Raw genomic sequence first — 22,693 nt, 5'->3', positions numbered from 1 at the left:
TTTCATTGTTCTACAGTGAAGACCGTGTTTGTGTTTTTTTAATGGGTTCTGCTAACGAGAAATTCTCTCTGTTCTTGTAATCTTGTAATTAGCGTGTTATGACAACATGCAACAAGAGAGCAAGTTTTTCTTCTTCTTCGAGTTCACAAGATGTCAACAATGTCATGTCTTCACTTTTTTCTGGATGTTTCCGAATTTAGAGAGGTACAAGAGAGGTAAATAAGAGCAATGTGTTGCACTTCTTGGTAATTTGGACCAAAATACTGAAATGGTCAATCTTTTATTTCACGTTTACAATCATATTCACATATTCCATCAACTTTAAAATGGGAAAAAAACTGTGGAGTGTTGCGAAACCCATTGTAAATATCTCAAGGAGTGCATATAAATCAAAAACAGTTTACAGGGATGTCCTAACAAATATTTATCAAGTAGTTTTGCTGCTATTATACCCGTCAATATCATCAGTCAGATTGTTTGGTAAACTTGGATAAACACATAGATTTGTGGCAAGAGTGCACAAACCAGAGAGATTTCACAGTGCGATTAAAACTTATAAAGTTTATGTTTTGTCTTAAAACGTCTACGTGTTTTAGAATATAACTTTGACTTATTAGCTATCCAATGCAGAATCCTTGATATATATATGTTGCATAAACACACCAGTTGCATTTGAGTTGATCAGTGTTTACTGGTCCCAAAACCCAAAAGCTTAAAGTGATCAGGTAAATGTGTTAAATGTGGTCTTGTCATGTAGTGGAATGCCTTCGGCCCCACGAAATTCAGCCGCAATGTCATCAAAAGTGCGTCCCTTGGTCTCAGGAAGACGAAACATGGTGTAGGTGAAGGCGAACAAGGCCATGCACATGAAGAGGAGGTAGACGTACGCCCCACACAGTTTCTGCAAACAAGGTTCAGCTGTTAAAGTAAACTATTATATAAGTGTGCAATCCAGATCTTGTTTGCGAGAATAAGAGATGCACATACCAGAAGAGCTGGAAAGAGCAGTGCTAGTAAAAACTTCCCACCCCAGTTGAGCATACTAGTGAAGGCCATGGCAATGGGACGAGCCGATTGGTCAAAAAGCTCAGCGGCAATGAACCAAGAGATTGGCCCAGGCCCCACTTCATAAGCTGAGATCAGGAAGAAAACCACCAGCACCTGAATGTTACGGATGCCTGGAACTACGTTCTGAGGATCGAGAAGAGAGACGAGTAAAAGTCAAGAAAATTGATTTATGTCTGGTGTTTGGACACAAGATGGATGCTCAATCTCACCATTATGGAATATGTGATGGTCATAAGTAGGTTGCAGAGCGCTAGTGACAGAAATCCAGCGAGCAACAACTTCCTGCGTCCCGCTCTCTCCACCAAAAAGAACTTTGAAGAAGGGAAAAACATTTGTTTTATTTTAAATTATTTACCTTTAAAGTCTTTTAAGGGGCTCAAAGAAACTTTTTCTACAATACATTTTAGAGCTAAATAGCACTTTTCATGTAATCTCGTGATCAAATGATTTAAAGAGACAATATGTAATTTTTTTCGCCGCTATTGGTCGCTAACCTCGTGCAATGACAAAGGCGTAGGTTGATGACGCAAAATTTTCTGCGGAATTATGGAATTTGTCGTCAAGCTTCTGATATGGATCTGATAATGTTTATGGATGAGTGAATACATTGATGTTTTTATCATGACTGTGGTATGAAGCAAGGCGCGATTGCTAATGAGAGACAGATATCAGCGTCACACACAAGTACCGCGGATATAAAGGAATAAGATCATTTAAAAGTAGCACTATGCATTTTTTTTAACCTTTATAATATTTTTCCAAAACCCTTGAGATGGTACATCGACTTACAATAGGTTGAATGACAGGTCTGCCATAGCCTGACAGTATCGGTATCGCTTTTACTGGCACTCTGTAAATTCGGGGAGCGGGTAGGAACCCGAGCACAAAAAGAACTACAAAATTCGACTGCTTTACGGCTTACGTCACTTCCCCCACTTCCTCAAATTCCGACGCGAGAGCCCAACGAACATTTTTATTTATTTTTTTACCTCTGTATGTTATGACTGAAGCAGCAAGTAAAACCAAATGTTTAGTGCGTCAGAAACAGAGCGCATGGGCGATCAGTTTACTGTAGGTAATGTGTTGTGTAGCTTCGAACCCTCGCCGCATCCAGTGTATACTGCATTGGTTTCTATTGAGGGCGCTTACACACACTCGAGATGTGAAAGTATACTGATTACTGAGTTAAGACCTAAAATAAGGATTCTTTGAACAAATAACAGTGCATGTAATGAATACTCACAGCTACTATGGTGAATGCCACATTGACGGCCCCAACCCCTAGTGTCAGATATTTGGCCTCATCAAAATTGGACTGGGCAAACATTTTTGTGGAATAATTTATGATCTGGAAGAAAAGTAAGAGACACGGGAAAGAGTTATTCTGGGCAATTGTACTTACGAGAAAACATTATAAGCACATTCAGCTTGTTCTAATTTAAGATCAGGTTCTTGATGAAAAGAACTTTAGTGGAATTGGCACTGAAATTGGCTTTAATATGGAATGCAGCACTTCTTCTAGAGACATTGGACCGCTAAAAGATGGGGTAAAAATAAATGCTCAAGTAGGCTACAAGTGAAATGTGTCAACTGAATCAGATGCAAAAATAGTGTGTACGTCAAGCCTTGCATATAACTACGACTAAGAAGGAAATATTTTCAGCCCCATCCATTGAAATTAGAGCCCGACCGATAAAGGATTTTGAAGGCCGATACCGATACAAATATTTTGGGGTTTTAAAATCCGATATATCTGCCGATATTTTATTTATTTATTTAAAACTGGACATGATAGTCACAAATTTTGTCATGCTTATTTGAGTTAAGAGAACTGATGGGGATGTTCTTTTAATTGTTATTCAAGCAATGTATGTCTCGTGACCAACTCAACGAGTGTTGCCAACAGGAACGGTGTAGAGTGCCCTCTGGTGGACAAACTATACAACTCCAACACTCATGACATGCTTCAAGCGTGTTTCGTCCGTTTTTATTTTATTTTTGGAATATTCATTTATCTGCCATTATAACTGCCGAACTGGCCAATAATATCGGTCTGCCGATATATCGGTCTGGCTCAAATTGAAATTGCCATCACCAGACTTATGGAGATGGAAAGAGGAATAAAAGGCGTTACACATATCATGAATCATAACTCAAAATGTAGCCTAGAAATATGTTCATGCTTAAATCAGATATTGCATTGATGTTGCATTTTTTCAGCTGGAACACCAACCGCATTGAATCCAGATAACTGGCTGCCCAGGTTTATGACGAGCACAAGTATTATCGGCTGCCTGTAGCGCTTCTTCTTGAGGAATTCTCTCACAGTCACTCCTGTTTCACTGTGTGCTGCTTCCTCTCTCATCTCCTCCATTTCTTTCATCACCATCTCTGGATTTCCCCGAAGTTTTCTCAGGGCTGACAAAAGAAAGAAAGAAAAAAGGATGCTGGTCTGCTGGATCGAAGTTCTCCTCAACATGTTTACTTCTGTTCTAAGTCAGTCATGGGTCAACACTCTGATTAACTCACCCGCCTCTGCTTCTTTTTCTTTGCCCCTGTTGATGAAGAGGAAGCGGGGGCTTTCGGGGCAAAAAGGAAGGCTTATATACTGGAGCGTTGCAGGAATAAGGGACAGAGACAACATCAGGGACCAGTATTTCTCTGTACCCAATACCGTTTCCAAGCCCACCACCTGAGATATACACACACACACAACAAACCATCAGGCTTGCATTGATGAGATCCAGGCCTGTATTTACGATTCACGTAACTTTTAAGGGCAAAGCTGGAAACGGAATGGGAGCAGGTGTGTCTCACCATGCCCAGCAGAATGCCTGAGGCGAAGGAGACCTGGTTCAGAGTTGCAAAGGCACCGCGGAGGTTTGTGGGCGAGACACCCTGAATGTACAGCGGGTTCAGACTCATCACCAGGCCACAGAACAAACCAAAGATCAGCCGACCCATGATAAGCACTTCAAATGACCCTGTGGCTTTGCTCATGAACATCAGAGAGGCGCCCACCACTGATAAAGCATTCACTATCAGAATTGCATTACGCCTGCAAGGAAATGTATTGACAGAATTATTTCAAAATAGCAATCACATACTGGACTACTGTGGGTGGGCCAATTAATAATATACTTTCTCTTTAATAATCATATCATTTCTCTTTATCAGTAGCTATTTCACTCTGGATTACATTTGGGTTATGGAACAAAAAAAAAATCAAAGGAGTGACTTTTAAAAAGTTTGGTAAATTTATATATTCTGCTAAATGCAAGTACCTTTGCAGGCATGTGTCAACTAACTCTCATTAGAGTATTAGTAGACTGTATGCTTATTACCTACTAATACTTTATTTTGATGCTCCCCAAACAGACATTCTACCAATGGGTTCTTGATGGATGGATGGATGGATGGGATTGGATGGATGTGCGAATATAGATGGATGGACGGACGGACGGACGGATGGGGGTGTGGGTGGGTGGACGGATGGGTGGGTGGGTGGATGGACGGACAGACGGATGGATGGGTGGGTGGGTGAATGGATGGATGGACGGATGGATGGACAGATGGATGGACGGGTGGATGGATGGATGGGTGGGTGGGTGGGTGAATGGATGGATGGATGATGGATGGATGGATGGATGATGGATGGATGGATGGATGGATGGATGGATGGATGGATGGATGGATGGATGGATGGACGGACGGACGGGATGGATGGATGGACAAGATGGATGGATGGATGTATGGATGGATGGATGGGTGGGTGGATGGACGGACGGATAGATGGATTGATGGGTGGGTGGGTGAATGGATGGACAGATGAATGGATGGACAGATGGATGGATGGACAGATGGATGGATGGACGGACGGATGTGTGGGTGGGTGGGCGGGATGGATGGGTTGATGGATGGACGGATAGATGGGTGAGTGGGAGGATGGACGGACGGACGGAGTGACGGATGGATGGATGGATGGGTGCTTCGACAGACGGGTGGGTGGGTGCTTGGATGGACGGACGCATGGATGGATGGACAGGTGGATGGATGGACGGACGGGTGGACGGATGGGTGTTCAGACGGGTGGGTGGATAGATGGACCCTAATGCTATATGTCTGCAATATTTGATCCTAATACATACATACATACACCTATGTAGAGAAATATTCAGAGACAAATGACATTTTTTTACCCCCCTGAGAGTGGGATTCTTGAAGCAAAAGTTTTCTCACCTCCCAAAAGTGTCAGCAAGACCTTTGACCCCAAGTGAACCAAGCAGTGCTCCAAAGTCCTTAATACTAACAGAGAGGGACCACAGGAACGTGAGGCTGTGCTCTGGGATTGACTGATTGTGTCTGGATCTCCACGTTGAGTTGAAAAACTCCTCAATGACCTCAATGAAGAAAACCAAAAGGGTGTGACTAAGATACAGTACATGTACCCCAAAGTTCATTAAAGTAAAGTCCGACAACCATTGTAGATTCAGGAAAACAGTTGTCCACGAACACACTAAATATAGGCATTTGGCATAGTCAATACTTTCATTTCAGACACTTCATAATACATCAACAAGAAAACAGCATACGTAATGCTAACACTGACCAAAACTCAGAGCAGCCTGTAATTTTAATACTTTACTCTGAATTTCACCTGCTTGAAAGACATGACTAATATCTTGAGACCAGTCCCAATGTTTTCGTAATGAAAAAACAACCGGAGGGAACTGGACTATATCCACACACAGACGATAAATCAACACAAGCTAGACATCATAGCTACCTGGGCGCAAATGGAGCGTTCCAAATCCAATGCTGGCCGAAGAGAAATATTCTGTGACTTGGTAAAGTTTATTCAGTGTTTTATGAGGGCACTGAGAAGTTTGTATGTAAACTGAGAAATCATGCTAACCAGCGGCTGGCCCCCCAAAGTCAACTCTACTCACTCGGGCAGGGGCATTGATGTTGCCTGTGTGGTATCCTATCTGGAGGGAGCCGAGCACCGCCGCCACGATGGAGGTCAGCAGCGGGACGGTCAGCTGATTCTGAGGCCAAGGAGAAGGTTTATTGATTCAACAGGGCAAACACATACAAGACATTCTTGGTAGTGCTCGAACGACATACCCAGGTATATCTTGCCTATGGTTTATTATAAAGGGTGAAATGAATGAGTTACTGATATGCACTAACCTCTTTAAAAGTCATCGGCCTTGAATGAATCTCACCGCCTAAAATGAAGGGGGAGAAAATGCATTTTTACATTGAGTTTCTTGAACTGTATTTTGAAGTGAAAACAAATTATGAAAATGGTCCAACCATTTAAAGTGGTTGTTTAGCTGAAATATATAATGCAATATGTATTTAATGATTTTTAAGTTCATTCATATCCATTGTTCGGGTTGGTTTTGGGTTTGTTGTAGTCTCATGTCTTTTATTTTGTAATTCTCACTGTTATGCTTCCTGGTTCCTTGTCATGTGATCATATCTTGTGCTTCCCTTGTCTCATGTGTCATGTTTTGAGTGGTTGATCATCTTTACTGCTCACAGGTGTTTCTTGTTAGTCATTAGTCTTGTTGTATGAGTAGCCCTCATGTTTCCATTGTATCTTGCCTATAGCTTTGTTTGTGCAACCACTATTTGGTGAGTTTTATGTGTCTGGCCAGGTTTTTGTTTAATTTGTTCATGTTTGGATTAAAGAAATAAATACCACATGGATTCAGTTAACTCACCTAAAGTAGATTACTTACACCATCATGAGATGTGTACAATGAAAAAAATTGTGGAGATACAATTTTCAATCATAATTGCGAGTTAATAAATCTGTAAAGTAAAGCATACACTGTGAGAAAAGTTGCTGCCTTAAAGGGATAGTTCACTTTGAAATTAATTTTTGGTATGTTTTAGCTTACCTCAAGATGTAGGTGTCTTTGTTTCCACAGTATTTTCAATTTTGATATTTTTAGGTCAACCCGTTCTTGTCAGTCAGTCACATAATGCAGGTCTATGGTCACCACCTCAAAGAGCATGCACAGAGAAGTCCCAATTAAACATGATTTAATGATTTAAGTACACATTGATGGGCTAAGACACGAATTTACGAGATCACTTCCGGTACTTTCCAGCAATTGCGCAGACCGAAGCGCCCGTGCCCTCAGATCACTTGGACATGGCTGTGGTTAAAATAGGTAAAAATGATATAAATACTGTTCGTTTTCTCACACAAACCAATCGTTTTTTGTGTCTTAGGCCATCAATGTGGACTTACATTTACAAGTCATTAAATCACGTTTAATTTGGACTTCTCTGTACATGCTCTTTGAGGTGGACCCCATACATCTCCATTGTATGACTGACAGACAAGAATGGATTGACCTAAAAATATGAAAATTGAAAATACTGTGGAAACAAAGACATCTTGGATGCCCTTGAGGTAAGCTAAAACATACCAAAAATTAATTTCAAAGTGAAATATCCCTTTAAATTTTTAAGTAGAATCAACTTGGAAGTTTAAGTCATTTCGACTTAAATTAGTTGAATTTTGTATAACTTAAAAAAGCCATTTTTACAGTGTTGAAATAAATGTGAAATTTTGAAGTAGAAAGACTGAAATAGTATTTTCTTGCAAAATCTTCTCTCTAATATTGTTTTATTTACAGTGTAACATGAGCATCAGATGCACGGTGGAGTTAGCACTTTCAATCTATTCAAATGTCTAATATCACTTCACTTTATTACATGCAGAGTTATTGTTTTTATTCCCCCCAAAAAAAAGTCAATGAAGTATTTGTGCTGACAAGTTCTCTTCAATAACAAAATGACATATCGCTTACCGGTGTGTATCGGTTGTGGATGCCAACAGCTCTGCTCAGAAATGGCTGACAGTGGCTCAAAAATGTCCTCACTGTTCCCTGGCACCTCTTGTGTATGTCTTGACTTCATCCATGAAATTACACCTCACTGAAGCACCATTGGTGACCGGCGTTCTGCAGGATGGCATCCATCTATCCCAAACTGTCTCTGAAACTTTCCTCCCCCTTCCACCTACGTCGAGCCGTCCCTCACACCCCTGCACATACCGGGACTCACACCACCGTCTCTGGGACCCCTGAGAGCCTCGATGAAGTCACACCGGCCTGGTGAATTTGAGCCGAGTCTGATGGAATTGCAGCAATGAACCTTCACTGCTCATGCAGCTCTGGGCCTTTTGACCAGGCCAACATTAGGGATATTTTGCCTCAAAACACATTATAAACACATAAATAAACACTTAATCGCAATAAAAGACGAGTTAACATCAGCACACGACAAATAAATAACCTCATGACATACGTCAAACAACAACTACATCATATATAAAGTCAGTACTTATGCTCAGGAATATTGTTTGATATATAATTGACGGACAAACTATTAGTTGTCTATGTATTGTCTATATTGAGGTAGAACATAATATAAAATACAAGCATTTTTGTAGTGTCAGACTTTGGACTCCATTATGTGGATGTGAATGTTAGATATTGTCAAAAGTTGCCTCATATTGCTTAGTGCAGACTGATTCGATGGTGCCACTGTTGCTTTAACCACTGTAACACAGCCAGCAGGGCTGTATGATTAGTGCATACGTATTATTGTGTATCTATGAGTGAGTCAGTATAGGTCTCATGCATTTCACATGAACATGCAACAATTCACAACCTTTAGGGTTTAGTTCAGTTAATGTGTGAGTGTTTGAACCGATTTGCAATGTATGCAAATGTTTCAGTTGTTTTCATTTCACTGTTGAGCAATGACATTTTTTTGCCAAATTAATGTTTGAAATTCGATATGTTCTGTCAACAGTGTCCATTCATTTTGACTTATCGCTCAATTTTTTTATTTGCTGTTGTTAAATGAACTTCTGCATCACCTATTTGATGAACGTGATAAATTCATGACATATACCACTTCAATATCAATCAGCGAAACTTATTTATAGGACATTTAAATCATTTTTTAATAATAATTAAACCCCCAAAATGTCAGGTGGTGCAACGTTCCGAACAAATAAACAGACTAAGAAACTATTTGCAATTGTGTCTTAACAATAAAAAATTTGAAACAAAATACTATGGCATCACTTTAGGTTTGAAAACGGATAAATAACAGTAGTTTAACGCTGTTGATATAATTAAAAAATTTTGTCCAACAATTTGTCTGTCAGGGTGGCACAACTGAAAACATATTATGAATGTACACTCACCTAAAGGATTATTAGGAACACCATACTTATACTGTGTTTGACCCCCTTTCGCCTTCAGAACTGCCTTAATTCTACGTGCCATTGATTCAACAAGGTGCTGAAAGCATTATTTAGAAATGTTGGCCCATATTTATAGGATAGCATCTTGCAGTTGATGGAGATTTGTGAAGACATGGAGACCTCCCCCACACCATTACACCACAACCACCAGCCTGCACAGTGGTAACAAGGCATGATGGATCCATGTTCTCATTCTGTTTACGCCAAATTCTGACTCTACCATCTGAATGTCGAGACTCATCAGACCAGGCAACATTTTTCCAGTCTTCAACTGTCCAATTTTGGTGAGCTATTGCAAACTGTAGCCTCTTTTCCCTATTTGTAGTGGAGATGAGTGGTACCCGGTGGGGTCTTCTGCTGTTGTAGCCCATCCGCCTCAAGGTTGTGTGTGTTGTGGCTTCACAAATGCTTTGCTGCATACCTCGGTTGTAACGAGTGGTTATTTCAGTCAAAGTTGCTCTTCTATCAGCTTGAATCAGTCGGCCCGTTCTCCTCTGACCTCTAGCGTCAACAAGGCATTTTCTCCCACAGGACTGCCGCATACTGGATGTTTTTCCCTTTTCACACCATTCTTTGTAAACCCTAGAAATGGTTGTGTGTGAAAATCCCAGTAACTGAGCAGACCGCCCGTCTGGCACCAACAACCATGCCACGCTCAAAATTGCTTAAATCAAAGCCATTAGTATATCGTGACTACTTCTTTGGCTACATTTAATTCTGAGGGGTTAAATGGTGAATAGCCATCTGGACACGGACTTTGAGAATGCCGCCTCCGTGCACTCCTACATTTTTAGATTCATTATTTAATAAATTATAAAAATAATGAGTAGTGACATACAGTACATTCAAGACTCCTTGTATAATAAAAGAACACAAGCACCCCAATCACGTTTCAAATGTGCGAATTTGCACTTGCAAAAGATAAAATCCCCATGTGCTGTAATGAATAATTTATCTCAATCTAGACTCCTACACATCACACAGTTATCTTTTCCTAAATGAATCAACTGTTCAATCTGAGACAAGGAATCCTTATCGTGTGAAAAAAAAAGCCATATAGAAAACAAACCAATTGGAGTTGAACATGTGGGCCGCTTCATCTGTAGCCAGATTTATCTACTCATTAAGACCGCAGATTTACTGTACACTTCATATGCACTGAGGAAATGAAGCCAATTGGGAGGGGAAGAATTCCCATACGAGCAGCCAATCCAAGAGAATAAAAAGGGGAGGCCAAACACAGTAGGATAATGAAGAGAGGTGAAGAGGCATTCCTGCGCACAGACCACATCACAAGTGGGCAGAAACAGCATGGCCATAAAGTGGGTGAGAACACTATAAAGGCAGAGTGGCCTGTGTGTGCCCTCAGGGGTAAACCTCACTGAAGCATGTGACTCACTCGTCATCCACCCAGCTATCCTGTTTCATAGTGCTTAGATTGATTGAAATAAAATTCTGATTTAACTGCTTCACTGATTTCATTTCAAGGAGTTTTGAGAAAGTGGATTTTTTAACTCAATGTTACTTTGACTTTCATTCTCCTATCAGAGGCCAAAAGTTAAATTGGACGCATGTTTTTTCAGTTGTCCCCCAACAGGGGGCCCACGCTCACACTGAATGACTTGCCCTTCTATAAACACTGCCACAGAGACGGTAAAGTTGCTGCTATTCAATTTGAATCATTTCATCTGTACATTTCATAAATCAGCATAAGAACTAAACAAAATAAATTCTGTTAGTCTAGACTTTGTCGCAGTACTCATTGTTTTTAGAATAAAGCTGGACTAAAGTTAATGATTCGCAGTGAGTGAGAGTGGATTATGTGATTAAAAGCATTTGGCCTAATACCCAACCCTTTTTTACTACAGAAATTACTAAAATTCACAAGCAGAAAATATTTTCCATCTTTTCCAAACTGGTGATAAAATTGTTGATCCAAATGCGAAAATTTGAGACAATCAGAATTTTCTTCAAATCCAAAATATAATAAAATACAGATGTTCCAAAACTGAACCCAAAAGAGTATAAATCCCAAACGAGCGTGTAATAAATTACCTCTCCATCACAAACAGATCATTTGGTTTATTTTTAGTTATTTTAGTAGACCCAAAAAAAAAAATAATAATGAAAGAGAAAATTATGATTTTCGAAATGTATGATCTATCCATCCATCCATCCATCCATCCACCCACCCATCCACCCATCCATCCATCCATCCATCCATCCATCTATCTATCTACCTATCCATTCATCCATCCATCCATCCATCCATCTATCTATCCACCCACCCACCCACCCATCCATCCATCCACCCACTCACCCATCCACTCACCCACTCATCCATCCATCTATCTATCCATCTATCCATCTATCTATCTATCTATCCATCCATCCACTCACCCAACCATCCATCCTCCACTCACCCATCCATCCATCCATCTATCTATCTACCTATCCATTCATCCATCCATCCATCCATCCATCTATCTATCCACCCACCCATCCATCCATCCACCCACTCACCCATCCACTCACCCACTCATCCATCTATCTATCCATCCATCCACTCACCCAACCATCCATCCATCCACTCACCCATCCATCCATCCATCCATCCATCCACCCAACTCACCCATCTATCTATCTATCTATCTATCTATCTATCTATCTATCTATCTATCTATCTATCTATCTATCTATCTATCTATCTATCTATCTATCTATCTATCTATCTATCTATCTATCATACTTTAGTATTCCATTTGGATGTGTAGCTCAAGATGAAGGGTAAAAAGGACAGACACCTGCCTTAATTAGTCCAGCTGTGTTCTCAATCACACATCACGCCTGTCTGGGGTATGACCTTTGACCTCAGTTTTAGCCCTCCTGGTAGGTGACCCCTGACCCCGGAGAGCATGGCCTGTTAGGCAGGTGCTGCTCCAGACAGACAGACAGCAGTGTGTTACACACAAATGGTTCACGCCGCTAGACCTAACATGCGACTTTCTAATTTCACAAGGTATTTTGCTTTAACTTAAGTGCATTATTGTCTAAATGACTGCCCTCCGTGAGCTCTAATGTGCTTTATAATGGCTTACAGAGTTTTGCACATGTGTGGAACTGCTTATGTAAGATCCTTATTTCACACTAGTGAATCACAACATTTGGACTGACTCCTACAAAATAGTGCATAAAAAGCATTAAACGCTCCATTTCTCACATAACCTGTAATAAATACTGTAGTTGTCTTCTAAATGGCTACTTTCAGTACATAATTATGTCCTTTCTTCCTTCATTATGTGAACTTGACGATAATAAAAGAACACTTAATTGATATTGTAATGAATGAAGTATGAGCGAAGTTAATTACCAGCATGAAACCACTCAACATGACATTTCTAAGTAATTCCAAAGTTGTTGTTTTTTTGTCAATAGGTTTCTTAAGAAGAATGGAAATCTATTATCCTCCTCCGCAAAGCACCCGCACACACACTCTTTCATGTACACATCCCTAAGCAGCTGCGTCATTAGACAATTCTTTTGAACTTCACACTGAAAGTCAAATGCCACATCTGTCCATGTTAGACACATGCATCCCAGCTGCTTTACAGCCCTTATTTCATTTCTCCACCCCCGCTATCGGCAAAATCCCTGACCCCACCTCTGACACCATCCTCGGCTTCGAGAACTTATCTTTGAGCTTCTGCTTCCAAGGGAAGATCAAACTTTGGTACCTGAATGCTCTACTGCATTTCAACAATGATCTCACATCCTCTTTGGATCTGTCCTTGTTCGATATGCATCACGACATCTGATCAGTTGTGCACCTGGGAACAGAAAGTAGGCTCTTTTATAGAAGTTCATGCTTCCATTGCCATTCTGTACAATTCTGAACATGTGGCCTTTTCTTCACTGCAGAGGACCTTCAAATGGCAATGGTTTAGGCCAATTTCCATTCTAAATACCTTTCTTTTAAGGCATCTTCTGTCTATCTGTGACATTAACAGTAATCTCTGCCTCTCTCTCCAGATTGGCCGTGATTACAGCTCAAACGATTTGAAACATTTAAAATGTGACAAGGCCTCAGCTGAGGTCTGGAAGTACTTCAGGGGACGCAGAGACCTGCGTTTCAGGTGGGCGTAAAAGAGGAAATGGGGGGCAGCTGTGAACAAGGGTGTGTTTACTTCTCTATTCAAAAACTCAGTTGTCCCAGGACTACTATTGACATACTTATAACTGAATGTGAAACATTAAACCTTCAGGCCTGCTTAAAACACACTTAACATTGAAAATTCTGGTTAATACATCCTGAACTGATGAAAGAGATGGAGAAAAAAAAGGTTAATTTCATCAAATTAACGTTTAGGACAAAGCCACGTGAAAAATAAGTTTACTAATTAAATGTGTACTTGAAATGATAAAAAAACTGTACTTGCAGGTATAATACATTATTAAAGACATAAAAAGCCACTTAAGAGTTCTTCAAGAAAGTACACTTTGTAAGAATGTCAAAATCAAAGTTTTACTTTAAAATACATTTGAAATCATTCCGTGCCGTGCTTTAATGGGATACTTCATCTCTGGAAAGATGAATGTGTATTTAAATAAGGTCATTTATGTAGAAGAAATGTGAAATTATTTTTGAATTTGGAGCTTCTAGACTGAGAAAAGCCAGAAAATGTATTTTTGGCTTATGTGGATGAAAGACAACAACTCCCAGAATGCACTTGCTTCGCAGCCCTAGGAGGCCACGCCTACCGGTAACAGAGCGCAGTAGTTAAACAACAAGTCTAGGCTACTAGTGATGAGTCTGTCCAAAAATGTGTTTCGAGATCGCCCAAAATGTCCGGGATTGGGCTTTTGCGTTCTACAGTCGCCGTTTATTATGTTTACTGTGGCGAACGGGACGAGTGAGGGCCGCGGGAGAATGGCGCGAGGCCGGTGGCGTGATTACCGATGAGCGACACCTGTGAGACGCACCGGTCTCGTATCTCTCACGGAGGAGCGGGGATTTTCTTAGCAATGTTAAAACGCACATCAACCGATCACTTGTTTAGCGTTCATGTAAACACTACATTCAGATTCACCAATCGCAATGAATTCAGTTAGATTGAAACAAAATCTGTGCTTTTAAACAATGAATGGCGACTGCAGAAAGGAAAAGCTGAATCCCGGACATCGATGGCCGGACACGTCAGGAAAAAAGTTACTACTCGGCTTTCTCCACAGAACAAGAGCCTGCTAGCTTAGCTTCCAAAAAAAAGATGGCTGACACTCAATCCTCCATAAAGCATCCGTCTGTGTATTCAGTAACTTCGTCCATATTTTCAAAAAGTTTCTGCCGGTGAAATCAAACGCACTGGCACTGATCTGTGATAGGTCTGTTAGCGCATTAGGTATGCTCTTTTTCACAAGGTCCTATATGATTTAAACTCCAATAAGCAAAATATGAACATTATCAGATAAAAACAAACAAAAACAAATGGACACAGTTATTTTTTTTAAATGTGTATTGTCACTGGCTGTCATTTTTACATTGTGTTGAACAGACTTCGAAAGAAAAAAAACGGACATGATGAGAGCAAAACAGTCTACTTACAATTATTTACTCTAAGATATAATCTAATTGATTGCTTTCAGGGTTTGCTAAACAATGTTTTAAGATTGAATTGGAGAAAAGCCCAAAAAAAGCACATATGTAAATATTTACAACTTGACCATTTTTAATTTTTAAGCCATTCCAAGTACATGTAACACTCACACAGATACGCACGTGCGCACACACACACACAAAACACAAAACAAACACATCTTTCCTAAAGTAGAAAGTTATCGAAAAAGAAATAAGGGGTAAATATACAGTATTTATATATCTCTATTTTTATTGTTCTCTTGCAAGACGTTGAAAGTATCGCTTTTGGAATGGACAAGAAATGATCATTTCCAAAGCCCAGTAAATGATGATGTAGAATGTAATTTTGAGTCAATCTATTTATTTCTTTTCTTTTTTTAAAATCAATTACCCTTTTCTCGTATTCATTGCTGCAACATAACTACTACACAACTGATTACATTGGCTGAGAAAAAATTGCTTTCGAACACACTCCATTTATAGTTAGACCTACGTGAACCTCCTGATTTAGAAAATCCTCTTCTAGCCAGAGAAGAAAACGCGAAAAAATAAAATAAAAAAAAATACAGTGGTACTGAATGATTACATTGTAATTTTCCATGGTGTACATGTCACTCCAAAGTACTTCAAAGAATACCATGCAACATGTAAAAAAAAAAAAAAATGGTATTACTATTGTTTATTAGTGTATGCCAAGAACTGATATATGGAAAAATGTTACACTTTGAAAGGATATTATAAATATGGATCCTAAACTAGGCCAGTTGCGTGCATTTATCAGTCTATAGCAATTGGAAACCCCCGCTCTAAAAATTGCTGGGTTGTTTTAACCCAACTTTGGGTCAAAAATGGACAAACCTAGCCATTGGGTAAAATGTTTTAATTACATTTTTAACCCAACGTTTGGGTTTGTCCATATTTGACCCAAAGTTGGGTTAAAACAACCCAGCATTTTTAGAGTGTGTATGTACTGTAATGTTCAAGATTTGATAAAACATTGTGAAAAAGCAACACCGGTTGCCCAGCATGTAAGACACACACCATACTTACTGAATAATCCATTTGAAGAAAGCAAAGCCAAGCTAAGTGTTTCGTGACATCAACTAAACTAATTTTGCGTGATAGTGACTTCTGAACAACCCATGTAGAACTTACTGCTAATTCTCAGGCGATGGTTTGGGTGTACATTACTAGTGTCCTGAGGTGCAAGACTGAGAGACCGTAGCTAATGTTTGTTGACAGAAAAGATTTCACTCCATTTCTTTTTCACTAATGCTCCATTAGTTCCGTTGCCAAGGTGAACAAAGGAGCAAACATATTGGTTGAACGGACATTTTCAAAAACAACAGAAGACATTTAAAGACGAGCGTCTTTCAAAATAGAACGCTTGCTTTTTTTCTATTTTTGATTCGACATAAACAAAACGACTATATAATACTGTCTGGATTAGCAGTGAGTGTGGATGTGCTGAAAATGTGGACGGTAGCGGATAACTGGTCAACACTCGGACACGAGTTGTCGATCTTAATTAAACGTTTACAACACGAACAAAGGACATTATAAAATGCCTAACAATGGGAGGAGAAAGTGCAAATATTTTGGCTCCATGATATCATTTTTCTTGAGGAACCTCTTAATAACTTCTCAGAATCCTTCGTTGTACTCTTCCAGCAGTGAACAGATGCCTTCCCACTGTGCTTCGTCCTACTGCCTCATCTTCTGGAGCTTTCTGTCTTCAGACCAGACGACCTGCTGGAAAACAGACAGTGTGGTGAGACAGGTGAGCGGCGAGGTGCTTGCTGGCCTACAGATGCGGCAAAACACGGCCATAGCGTGACAAGACGGCAGCATTCTTGAGATTATCTTCACTCATGCATGCACACGTTCACATGTGCGCACATACATGCGCCCTAGATCTTGTCTGCGATCTCACACACATGACAAATATGGGGCAAACAACATGGTGTGTGTGCTTTGTCTGCGAGCAGATCCATTCAAGATGATATGTTCGATGTCAGATGGCTTCCTTCGAGTGACGTTGTGCTTATGCGTCGTTGAAAGGATAAGAGGCCGTGTTTGTTCTCTTTGCAAAGTCGTTTGGGAAACACACACTTCCCCTGCGGCTGATGTGTAATTCTTGCTCTACCTTAAATTCTCTCACTTATCCATTTTGCCTTTGAGCAGACTGATCTCATGAAGTAGCGTGTGTATGACACGCCAATTCGTATTTCCATTTTTGGCGTGCTATCAAGACGCATAATCGCTTTTCAGCGTGTTTATGAACGCCGTTGACTTAACGTTATTACTGTATATATAAATATATGACTTACCTCAACCCCGTCCCTAAACCTAACCGTCACTGGGGTTAATGGCATTTATGACTGTTCCCTTACCATCCTATGAAAAGAAAAAAAAGATCGCTCCCCAGATGTAGATGTACATTTTGCTTCGTTTCACGCAGACATTTGACGGCGCGTACAGACACGCGGAATCACTCGGACGTTAATGGCGTAGACATACACGCATACACACGGATACACGCGGATAGCTCAAAATGCGTAGAGAAAACACGCCACTTTACTCGAAATGATGTCATGTTGCTTTGAGGCTGCGACGTTTGACATTAGCCCACAAATCATAATTGCTGCTTCTCAGAACATGCGGCAGAAAGAGTATTTATTCACGCCATGTAAAGTACAGTAAACCATAACGGAGTGATGTGGCGTGTAATTGGATCATGATGGCATTGGGAACGGGGACATTTGGTGTCCACAGTTTGGGCCGTAGGACTCCTTTTGGGGCTATCAATCAGAGAGGAACTTGGGAGATGGGTAACAGACAGATTGCTTGCAGATGGCCGCTGTAGAAGGGAGTACAAGACTTCCAGTGAAGAACCCCCACTCATACACCATGGGGGAAGGGCCTGACAGGCGGAGGGGGGTCCCGGGTCCATCAGATGTGTGTGTGTGTGTGTGTGTGAGGTCAACAGCAGGCATTTTGGGGGTGGGGAAATGCAGGTGGACGCTCAAAAGGAACAGACCTGCTTTATCACCTATGCTGAATTTATTACTTGCACAAACTTCAGTTTTTACACGAACGCTTACAGTAGCGCAGACTTCAAACCGCGCCATTTTACCGTCTCTACAGATTAAAGTGAGCGGCGCATCAAAACTACAAGCTGCTTTGGCTCTCTGGGCTAAGGATTCTCATCTTTGATGACTATTTCAAGTAAGGGTGTCACGATTTGAATTGAAATTAATTCACAATTTTGAACTTCAAATTAAAAAATGGAATCGTCGATGCTGCCACGCCCCCGTGTCACGTCCGTTCGGCTTGCCGTGTTGAAGTGCTGCGAGTCTATGGTCAACCTCCTCTAACTTAGCTACAGCCATTCAAAAGATAGCAAGATGCAGGAGACTCGTCGACAGAACGTGAACCCGTTCCTCTTTCATTGAAGTCGCACTCGCAGGTGTGGAAGTTCTTTGGAGTTATGTTGACAACGTTCGTTTTTCAATAAAGCCGCAGTTTGCAGACATCCCAAGTCTCGCGGAAGTTCTGGGAGTCTCCCGCATATTGATAGCGGGATGATGCACGCAAATTAGTTCAAATCTCCAGGAATCTGGAGTGAGCGAGCAAGAGCGAGCGTGCATGCTGGCCGAGACAGAAAAAACTGCTCCAAACCGTATCGTGCGCACGACAGAGAGCAGTGGCGGTTCTAATTTGAATTACACCCAGGGCGAGACCCCCTTCGCGCTCTCCACAACGACAACGTTTTAGTAGCTAATGTATTTCCACCACAGAAAAACGCTTGCTGTAGCTCTGCTGAAAGATTTATTTACGGAGAAGAAAAAAAAAAACCCCAAGTGTTTGCACGTGCACTCCCATACTGAAACGTTTATGAGCGCTCTTCCAGTGAGCGCATAATGAGCGCGCTTACCGTGCGCCTATTTGAAAATTTGAAATAACGACCTCGAGCGCGCAAAAGACGCGATACCTGAACTAATCAGGAGATCCCCTTGACATCGCTTCTGCGCACGCCATCTTCTCAGCAGGGCACCATTGCCAATAATTGAATCGAAATGATAAAAAAAAAAAAAACTTCACGGCACAGAGGATTTTTTTTTTAACTGCTCGTGCCGCCTCCCATGTGACATGAAGAAATGCCGCCCCGGGCGACTGCCCGGTTCGCCCGTGCCTAGAAGCGCTACTGACAGAGAGGGAGAGAGCGAGAGACCTTGCGTTTGTGCCTCATGAAGCGCATGTAAGACAGAGAGCATCCTGATTGGCCGATTGATAAAAAACGAGAATCATACCGTGAACTTAGAATCGAAAATGTAATCGAATCGTGACACCCCTAATTTTTTTTTCTCAACTTGTTCATTTCGTTCGTTGAATGAACCAAATGACACGAAAAAAGATTCGTTCATTTTGATGAACAGGAGAGTCACAAATGTGCGTCACAGAACAGAGCAAGGCGAGCATTTGAGCTTATAAAACTTAAACTTTGTTATTTATTTATTAAATGAGCGATTGTTTCGCTTGATTCATCATCTGAAATCGTTTAAAGCCGTTTGAACAGTTTGCAGTTTGCACATGAAACTGTCTTTTGGACCTTGAACCGTTTGGTTCCCATTGAAGTCCATTATATGGAGAAAAATTCTGGAATGTTTTCATCAAAAACCTTAATTTCTTTTCGACTGAAGAAAGAAAGACATGGACATCTTGGATGACATGGGGGTGAGTAAATTTTCTCTTAACTATTCCTTTAAATTATACTTAGCTTGCAGTTTTCTAAGTATAATCAAGATAGTTTCCCAAAACTGACAGAAACATGTTATACTGTAGGTATTATACATTTATCACAGCAAACATACCTATTAAACATAGTTGCGGGGGCGGTTTTGCAGCGAATTTGAGAGTATGTCTTGTTTGTCTGTTAGCGTGGAGAATTCTTTTAGCTCTCAGTGTCTGCATACTCATTCTTCTCAAAAGCCCAATTCCCTTCGGTAATTAACAGGCACCAGAAAAAGGGTCCACTTTGGCCTCTACTCTTTCAGAGCGGTAAAGTGATGAAATGACTGTGCCATTAAGGACACAAAGCCTCTCCCTGCTCACCCCCGTCCCCCTCATCTGATAAAGGCCGGGGAAACCAGATCCAGTGTGTCTGAGAGCTGCTTTACCTGACTGCTGATCTCTGATTATAGGCCTTACACTGGAGACCTGGAAGGGGAGGATACTGCCTTGTGGCAGAAAAGGTGTGCATCAAGGTATCACTGATGCTGATTCATAAACATATATTGTGCATGATCTGTTCAACATTTAAATGGGCACTACTAGTATTCTGCAAAATCAGGTGTTGATACAGTGATGGTGGTTCTTGACTTGCCTTGCTCAAGAACTTTAAAAGACTTTACATCGGGCATTAAGTGGAAACGCAATGCAATACCACTAGTGTTTATCACTCGTCAACAACAACAAAAAATCCTTAAACTCAAACACTGAAATGTATGTATATATATATATATATATATATATATTAGGGCTGTCAAATGATTAATCACGATTAATCGTTTGAATATTGGGCACTGCATGTATATTTAAGCAAAAAATATATTATTTATATATAAAATATTTATATTTATATATAATATAAATTATATTTAAATCTATATACAGTATATACATGAAAATATTTCTTAAATATATACAAGCATATGCGTGTGTGTGTGTGTGTGTGTATATATATATATATATATATATATATAAAATAATTATACACAGTGCACCCACATATATTATGTATTATGTAAACACAAACTTTTATTTTGGATGTGATTATTCGCAATTAATAATTCGTTAGACAGCCCATAATCTGTGTAAATATACACAGATTTATTTATCTTATACTCTCAGCAACCCGCATTTCTGGATCACTGAAAATATTGGGCACTGCAAAAATCAGGAAATTGAAAGCAAATGCTATATAATCTGAACATACAATAAACTCAAGTTAGATTTGTATTTATATACAAAAGGCTACAGAAAATGACCTTTTTAAAAAAAGAAAAAAACGAGGACAATTCACTCCCTGACAGCGCCAAATTTCCCAAGTGCACAAGTAGTCTGCTTCCATTTTTTGCATACTCCATAGAAAACATCTCCATGATGTCACCCATAATTATTGCAAATGACTAAGATCCAAAAAATCAGTGTGTCTGCAACATTCTCCCAGCCAGATTGCTTAAAAAGCGTCTTTTTCACAAGACTAATGGCACATGCAAACAAAGTCTCTTTCTAACGCAAGAAATAAGAGTTGAGACTCAAGTCTGCTCTCATAATTAAAGCAAACAAACTGACGTATTTAAAATAGTCAGTCTGACATCTACTTTTAGTCCATTTTTAGCACTTATAGCACAGTTAAGAGGCATGCATGCTATCTCAAATATGCTGCTAAAACACTATAAACTGCATTAATGAGAGGAAGTACCAAAATAAGTGTTACAATGCACTGGTCGAATCTGTAGAAATGTGCAGAGCAGGTGAGTCCCATACAGTGATATTTCTCCTTAAACAATTAGCCTGGAAGGATGGCCCACCCCTGTTTTAACAGCCCTCTTAATTTCCAACAAAAACATAAAAGCTAAGCCGCGCATTAGAGACTAATAATTAGTGCGTTCAGTTCTGAGTTTCTTACATACAAAGAAAAGAATGCCTGTATGATAGATGGTTTGATAGTGAATAGCATATTTAACAACACTTCATCTTGATAAAACAACTGTCTTGCCTCCCATCCAATGAATCAAAATTCGCACTATTTTACATATGTATTATAGTTTTACTTCACTTTTCTTCCATTTTTTAGCATATTTGAATAAATCTGTCATAGTTGTGAGCTAACAGTGCTTATCAATGTCAATGTTTAAGATTACTAATCAAATAACTGTAGGTGGGCTGCTGAACACGAATTCAAGAGCGAAGCTTCAGTTGACAGTATGGGATAAGATGTAAGTAGCTAAACTAAATATTTAATATTTGACAGCCGTTTTTATGACAGACACGTTAAACGACGGACATAATTAATCAGGGATTTAAACTAGTAAACAGTTTAATGACTAATTTTGCCATTTTGAACTGAAAATATTCAGGCCTACTTGATTGCGATTAATTGAAATTCACAATTGTCAAGGTGACAAGTCACACATTCAAGAAGTCATTTTTTAATGTATTAGACACGAATGAATGAATGAATGAATAAGCACATATTGTCAGTGAATTTAATAAAGCAAGGTTTTCTGGTAGCCTTCAGTAAATTAATTTGTGGTGCTCTTCGGTTTTGACCGAAACGTTTTATATTATAGTTATATTTTATTTTTTACTTCATCGGAATGATATGAAACTTGGTAAAGGTTTTAGCACTTGCTATGTGAACGCACACACACACACACAACCTTGATTCAAAAAGGTTAAATGGCCATGAAAAGGCGTGTCACGCTTGAACTGCATTGGAAATGAATGGGAAACAAATTTTCATACGGTGGAAACGTTTGGTACTGCGCCCAAACAAAATCTTACTGTGCGTTCACACCAGACGGGAGTAGCGCACCAAATTTGCGCCTACCGCGTCTAGTTATACACTTGAACACTTTAAATCCATTCGCGTGAAATTGACGCGTTTAAAAACAAAAGATTGA

At 40.0% G+C, this 22,693-nt stretch overlaps 2 protein-coding genes across 12 annotated transcripts in view; both read right to left on the bottom strand.

Annotated features, from left to right (window-relative positions):
• Positions 1-250: 250 nt before the first annotated feature.
• Positions 251-6,527, bottom strand: slc2a1c (solute carrier family 2 member 1c). 2 transcript variants are annotated; one of them, XM_039666124.2, is made up of 11 exons: positions 6,388-6,527; positions 6,262-6,299; positions 6,018-6,116; positions 5,308-5,468; positions 3,886-4,126; positions 3,598-3,760; positions 3,302-3,486; positions 2,312-2,416; positions 1,278-1,379; positions 988-1,191; positions 251-901 (listed from the first exon to the last, which is right to left on the bottom strand). In XM_039666124.2, the coding sequence occupies exons 2-11, from the start codon at positions 6,274-6,276 to the stop codon at positions 722-724; spliced, it is 1,455 nt and encodes a 484-aa protein (XP_039522058.2). In that variant the 5' UTR covers positions 6,277-6,299; positions 6,388-6,527; the 3' UTR covers positions 251-721. The 2 variants fall into 2 exon arrangements, with proteins under 2 accessions (XP_039522058.2, XP_088976684.1); XM_089120558.1 differs by having other exon boundaries at positions 6,262-6,512.
• An 8,335-nt stretch (positions 6,528-14,862) lies between these two features.
• The window catches only part of smoc1 (SPARC related modular calcium binding 1), a 64,108-nt gene continuing 56,277 nt past the window's right edge, over positions 14,863-22,693 (bottom strand). For 9 of the 10 annotated variants that reach the window (XM_089120556.1, XM_089120557.1, XM_039666171.2 and 6 more), the window contains one exon: positions 14,863-16,754. In XM_089120556.1, coding sequence (XP_088976682.1) covers positions 16,738-16,754 — 17 coding nt within the window. In that variant the 3' untranslated portion in view covers positions 14,863-16,737. The remainder of the gene's footprint in view (positions 16,755-22,693) is intronic. The other variant, XM_089120549.1, reaches the window with a different exon arrangement.

This window comes from Pimephales promelas, chromosome 15, assembly GCF_988280905.1.
Source record: "Pimephales promelas chromosome 15, fPimPro1.hap1.1, whole genome shotgun sequence".
NCBI classification, from domain to species: Eukaryota; Metazoa; Chordata; class Actinopteri; order Cypriniformes; family Leuciscidae; genus Pimephales; species Pimephales promelas.
Note: the sequence above shows the minus strand (reverse complement) of the source record. Positions and strands in the feature narration are given on the sequence as shown.